Source organism: Cynoglossus semilaevis, chromosome 19, assembly GCF_000523025.1.
Source record: "Cynoglossus semilaevis isolate Cse_v1.0 chromosome 19, Cse_v1.0, whole genome shotgun sequence".
Taxonomy (NCBI): domain Eukaryota; kingdom Metazoa; phylum Chordata; class Actinopteri; order Pleuronectiformes; family Cynoglossidae; genus Cynoglossus; species Cynoglossus semilaevis.
The window spans coordinates 3487670-3494084 of NC_024325.1; the positions used below are offsets into that span (position 1 = coordinate 3487670).

At 37.3% G+C, this 6415-nt stretch overlaps 1 protein-coding gene across 1 annotated transcript; it reads right to left on the minus strand.

The window, feature by feature from the left end:
- Nucleotides 1-112: 112 nt before the first annotated feature.
- On the minus strand, nucleotides 113-6036 carry frmd8 (FERM domain containing 8). The gene is made up of 10 exons (XM_008332342.3): nucleotides 5918-6036; nucleotides 5643-5810; nucleotides 5452-5553; nucleotides 5137-5195; nucleotides 4868-5034; nucleotides 2861-3073; nucleotides 2636-2759; nucleotides 2368-2517; nucleotides 1595-1811; nucleotides 113-542 (listed from the first exon to the last, which is right to left on the minus strand). The coding sequence occupies exons 1-10, from the start codon at nucleotides 6006-6008 to the stop codon at nucleotides 427-429; spliced, it is 1407 nt and encodes a 468-aa protein (XP_008330564.1). The 5' UTR covers nucleotides 6009-6036; the 3' UTR covers nucleotides 113-426.
- Nucleotides 6037-6415: the final 379 nt, after the last annotated feature.

Below are 6415 nucleotides of genomic sequence, written 5' to 3' on the forward strand. Positions count from 1 at the left end.
GAGTGTGAGTAAGAAAAGAGAAGTCCACCGTCAAACTCATCGGAGGAAAACCACTTTTTGAATAACTGCAGTAGAAAGCATTGCAAAATGTCTGAAAAGTAGAGTTTGAGGATTTCTCTAAGGACTTACAAAGGAAGTCATGCTCAGAGTTTTTGTTTTTTTTTTGGTCTAAGATCATCGAATGAAGAACCACTGCAGTTTAATCTCGAAGTATAAGCGTTAACGGACCCAGTTACTTTTCACATTGTTGTACCTACCGATATACAAAACGTCAAAGGTTAAATATTGGCGCGTGCAATTGGTCCTCAGATTTTTTTTGATATATTGTCATTAAATGATTTGAGCTTGCGTCAAGTCTTTTGTCTGAACTCGGTGTAAAGTTTTTCACGTTTGGTCTTGAGAGCAGAACATGGCGGACGACTGGGCTCAGCCCTGTTCGAGACTCTCTGCTACTTGCACAGCTGAGTACGCCGGCACTGCAGACGGCTGTCGACTGAAGAAGGAAGCAGCTCGTTTGGGCTTCAAGCGCTTGATTTCTTTTCCTGAAAGACAAACACGACAGCTTCTTGTCATTTTTTCTACAAAGGGATTCCCTGAGACGCAGGTAATCCATTCAATTCATGTCAATTTAAGAAAGAAAATGCCCGTAGGCAAACCTCTCGCACACATCTAATAGGTGTGTATGAAGCAGCAACTGTTCTATATTTAAATAAAAGCAGCTCACAAATTAAAAAAAAAAACAAACTTCATTTAAATCAATTGTTGAGTGTTGTTTTTTTTTTACATGCATGCTGTATGCAACCAAGCACATATGCATGTATGTTTTCTTTTCTTTTTTTTTAAAGGAAAAAGTTAATTTTATTTCTGTGATGGGACATATATTGTATTGTACTGTTGGGGGGGGGGGTCTGTAGACCTTAAAATCATTTTATCATTTTAATCAAAAAATCATTTTACATTAAAGCAGTACTTCACAAATAGTGGGGCGGGCCCCCTAGGGGGGGCGTGGTCAAGTGCCAGGAGGGGCATGAAGGGCTTCCAATGGAATATGGCACGCATAGGGACATGTGTACCACAAGCCTCCAGTCACTAGGTGGCAGTATCTCATACAGTGGTTTGTACAAATTAAAAATGTACAAAGCATGTTTTAACTCTTGAAACTTCTATGAAGGACTGTCTTTTAAAACATTACTGTGTCTCTTCTCCCCTCGTCTCACTCCAGTCTTTCCCAAAAGAATCATCCAAATAAATTAACGCAACAGGTCGAGCGTCGCATGTAAATGACGTGCAACTTTTGGACGTGTTGAAATGGAGTGATCATCAGCGTTCAGTATTTCTGTTTTTATTTACGTTCAATTACCATCACCTCCTTTTCATATATCCCCTGATCAACTTTTATTATAATGTTTTTATTACGTTATTTTATTTATTATGCTTTTCCCGACACAACATATCCTGCGCAAGTGCTGATTTTTTTTTTTTAAACGTGTAAACGTCCACACTGCGGGTCCAATAAAGATAAAGGCAAATAGGTACTAATAGGTTCTGAAAGGTGCTGCATGTAGTCCAGGCCAATAAAATCCACTAAACTTACCAGTGTCCACATAGCTGATGGTGTTCAGTGAATGGACGCGGCTACACACAACACTGCTTTGCCTGCGCAGCCTCCCACGTCGGCCCCCGCGCCCGTTCTTGCCTCCGCCTTGCTGCTGAGAGAGACTGGCTTCACCGTCTGTTTCCAGAGTAGCTCCTTCCTCAGATGAAGACTTCAGTTCCACGCAGAACTCAATGAAGCCACTCATAAGCTCTGCCTGTTTCAAGATAACAAGATTTTTAAGAGTGACAGGGGAAAAGTGTAAAGATAATGAGTTATATTTTCTTTTTTTTTTAAAGATTTTCAGCCAATATCAAGCAAAAAAAAAGAGAACTGCATATGCTCCAGAGAGAAGTAAATGTGTCCCTTTCATCTCCTGCCCAATAAAAATGGATAAAAACAAAGTTTGGAAAAAGTTCATACATTAGAATCCACATCAGTTTTCTAACTTCTCTTGAGAATAAAGGGAAGAAACATCAAGAGCTCAGTAAGATCAGAACAGCTGTGACCAAAAAAAAGAGTGTTCAACAAATTCAATAGCTCTGCAGAACAGTCAAATGTATGTAGTTTTACAGTGATGTGAATATACTCCACATACTGGTGTAACAACCCAATCTGAATATTTAACTGTGGAAAATAAGGACGAGTGCAAACAATGTGTGACGCCCATCTGAATATTTAACTGTGGAAAATAAGTACGAGTGCTAACAATGTGTGACGCCCTTTTGTGGCAGTTTTTTTTTTTTTGACCACATTAAATTAAATTTTCCTACTTGTTTGGAGTAGATTTTTAGTAATTTGTTGACTGGTGTGCCATCTTCCTCTCCATCAAACTCCAACCATAGAATGTGTGAATCCACCTCCTCCTCGGGGTAGCTGTGGTCCCACGAGAGCTCACTAAAACGCAGGCCGAGAAGCACATGCTGCGAGGAGACATGTTCAAAAAATAATAATAATAATAATCAGAGAAAATGAAATAAAGAAAAAATCAGAAACACGAATGCTCCAAACGGAGCACAGAAGCTGGCCTGCTGGCCTCACCTTCTCCTTGACGTCCATCACATAAACTCCCTCCAGAGATATACCGATATTTACAGCTTTACGCTTTCCCCTTTGAAGGATACCTTGCACTGGTTTGTCAATTTCACCGAAAAAGAATGCACACCTGTTTGTTTGGAACAAAAAAAAAAAAAAAATCGGTGAATTTATCTTGTCCTGTGATTTTCGAAAAAAAAAAAAGAATGGGCTGCAAACACAAAATCTCACCCGTAATAAGGTAGAGAGTGACATGTGCTGAGGTACTGGTGTAGGAGCTGTGCGCGTTCATGGCTTGCAGCAGCTGTGCTGATCTTTCTGTACTCTGCCAACAGGTTCTGCTCCAGCTCCGCATGACGACTTGACTTCCCTCTCAGAGTGGAGAGCAGCCCTCCACTCCCCATGACAACATGCGCAGGCAAATAAGAGGAGAGCTTCTTCTCTCTGTGGAACGTGGATGAGTTTGCAATACATATTTAATGCGTCTCATCCGTGCAAATCGGGTCACAGGGTTGTATTAAATTTGTAATGCCTTTTTTAAGTTCTGTGCCAGAAACAAGGAACAAAAAGCAGCAACCAATTGAGATGGGTATGTAATGATGAAAAACAAAGCTTTTGGAACCCTGTTTTCCACAGAGGCCCGACATAAGACACTTATTCTAAAAATAGAATCAATAATGTCTATGCTATTATTATTTCCTTGTTAGGGCCTAAATCAGTCTGTGATGCATGTCATCAACTCATCTAAAATGATACCAGCGATGACAGTCACTGACATTATTAGATGATTACTGTATATTCAGAAGAGTTGGAAATGGCTTCAACTGTCAAAATAAAACCCATACATTTTCATTCAGTTCCGTTTTTAATCAATTTTACCAGAGCAGTTGTGGACATGTTATGGTGTTCACGGACAAGGATTTACGTAAATCAAAAACCCAGAAACATGAATGGGAAATGTCCTGTTTGTGTGAATTCCCAAAAACCCAGAAACATGAATGGGAAATTCCCAGAATCTCCATGATTTTTAAACATAAGTGTCCTGTTTGTGTGAACTCAAGACAGTTCTTATCATTTATTTGGAGCTAATCCTAGTCGTTTCATGGGCCAGCCTATATTATTGTCATGTGTGGCACTATTTTCTCTATTAAATATATCTTTTAATTTTTTTAATTGAAAAGAAAGATTAGCAAGGATTTCACCTTTCTTTGGTTATTAATTGTGAAAAAGGATCCTTTTGTTCCTGAGGACCAATTGTTGTAATACAGGATGTAAAAACTGTTACATCAATTTTACACCTATATCCAAAAGGAAACAAATCAATTATTTGCCTTTTTGCTATTTCAATCCTTCTGATTAGTTCCTTAATGATTAATTTATTAAGCAACCTTTTTTTAAAAAAACATATGCCTGACCATGATGAGTGTTCATAAAAAACATGTAAAGGAAGATTAGTACCGGCGGTGGGTATGGGTGGAGTGCTGCCTAAATGGGTTAGAGACTAAATTTACTGCCAGTCAAAGTGGCCTTTCTGCATATCCGAGGTTTCATTTCTCATTAATTGGCCCTTTTCAAATGCACATCCAACTGTATTTTCACCTGCGTCACAGCAAACTTCTTCATTATTGCCTTGAGTTTTCTAAAATTACTATCTAAAAGACTATTAGACTGATTAGATAACCATTATGAAATACAGTAATACTATTAAAACATAATACATATTTTAAAAAGTCTTGTCAATGTCCAGTTTCTTAACTTTCTTAAACAGCTTTTTTTTTTTTGATAGTGAACCCATTTTGTCACACTTTCTTAACTTTCTTAAACAGCTTTTTTGATAGTGAACCAATATTTATTACAGTGATTCAATGTCAGCATAAAAAAAAGGGGTGTCTTGCAGTTAGTACTTCGTCGTGGTAAGTAACTGAGTGGAATGAACTTAAAAGCATAACAGGAATAGGGAGGAGGAAGAGAACAATATTGCGGTGCAAAAAGGATTTCTCACAACAGGAAGTGCATTGTCTGCCTTTGAGAAAAAGTGTTGAAAAAGCAAAAAAATACAACAAAAAAAAGCTACAATTGCATTGTCTGCCTTTGAGAAAAAGTGTAAGCTACAACAACTAGTTCAAGGTTCTAGTGTTAAACAATCATAAGGGGATAAAAATCAAAGTTTAATCTCCAGGCTGTTGTGTCACATTTACAGTGAATAGCATAAGTTCCGCCGGTTTCCCTTGAACTTACCTTAAAGTTGATGTAAACTGCTGGCTGTCCAGACCTGTTCCCTTGTCCAGCGCAAAAGACAAGGCTCCAAGAGTCATCCAGTGCTCGGGATCACAGGGATAACGTCCCGTGAGGATGTTGTCCTTGGCCTCTTCGTACAGAAGTTTTAGCACAACTTCAACATCCACCTGTTTAACGGTGATACAGTAAGAATTATTCAGCACGTAGGCAACACTTAATGTCTTAAAATATGGGTATCAACCTATATAACAACTTGTAAAAATGATCACCTGCTGCTCTTTGGATTTTGGATAAAACACATTCCGTCTGTATTGGAGACATGGTTCATCTGGAGAAAATGCAGCAAAGAGGGTATACATCTCTTTCATATTTATATATATAATAGTCACAATAATGGTTATTTAATTTCACCAGAAATGTACTGTGGGTCAAAGTTAAAACAGCATCATAATCAATATCTGTATATTTAAAATAAACATGTTCGTTATCTGTTGACTACTTTAATTTATTCAGTGGTATTTTCTTCTTTTAAAAAAAAGTTACAGCTATTTCAGTTTTAGGAAAACTTGTCGATGAATTCTTACCAAGTGATATGTCCTCCTCTGAGGCATCAGTGAAACGATACAGCAGATCCTGCCACTGCCGACACAGTTTGTACGGCTGATGTCTCACCTTTAACTGCAATTCTGTGAAATTATAAAAAGTTACACCTCACGTCTACACGTAGACACAAATGTTGGAATATCTGAAGGAAGATGAGAGAGAAAGTTCTTACCAAGCAGTGGAGAACACAACCAGAAAGTAAATGCATCCTGTACAGAGTCAGGGATATGAAGAGCCTCGCGAACATTTCGGCCTAGCTCCTGAACATTAACATTGCCTAGTCCTTCCAGAGTGAGGTGGATTGCACTCTCTCCAAATAAATAGATAATCACATCTTGAACTGTAAGTGTAATTCATATAACAGATTAGCAACATTAGAAATTATTAACAATAACAACAATAATAATAATAATAATAATAAATAACAAACAATAATAATCACTGTACCTCGGGTTAGTGTTGCAGAGGAAGCCACACTTCCTCTTTGTGACTGGCCATCCAATGAATCTGGAGGAAAACTGCAGTCATCTCCATCCATCTCTACATTAAAAAAAACAACAACAAAAAAACGATCAAATAACTTTTAGAAACACATTTCAAAATAACATAGCAATAGTATAACAACTGCAATGTTTAAGATTGATTTCAACACAGATAAAAATCACTTCATAAAGTAAGAACTAACAAATAAATAAATAATCAAATGACCTTTTACAGTTGTCTTTAGGAAGTTGTGTATGTGTCAAATTGTTAAACAAAACCAACTTGTCCACTTTGAGGTTAGAAAGGTTTCAGGGAAAAAAGGAGATGGACTGAGACTTTAAACTATAATAATATATATACAGTGTATACACACACACACACATATATATACATACATACACATATATACATATATATACAAAAAACAGTTTTTCAAATCAATTTTGTTTGTGATTACAACAC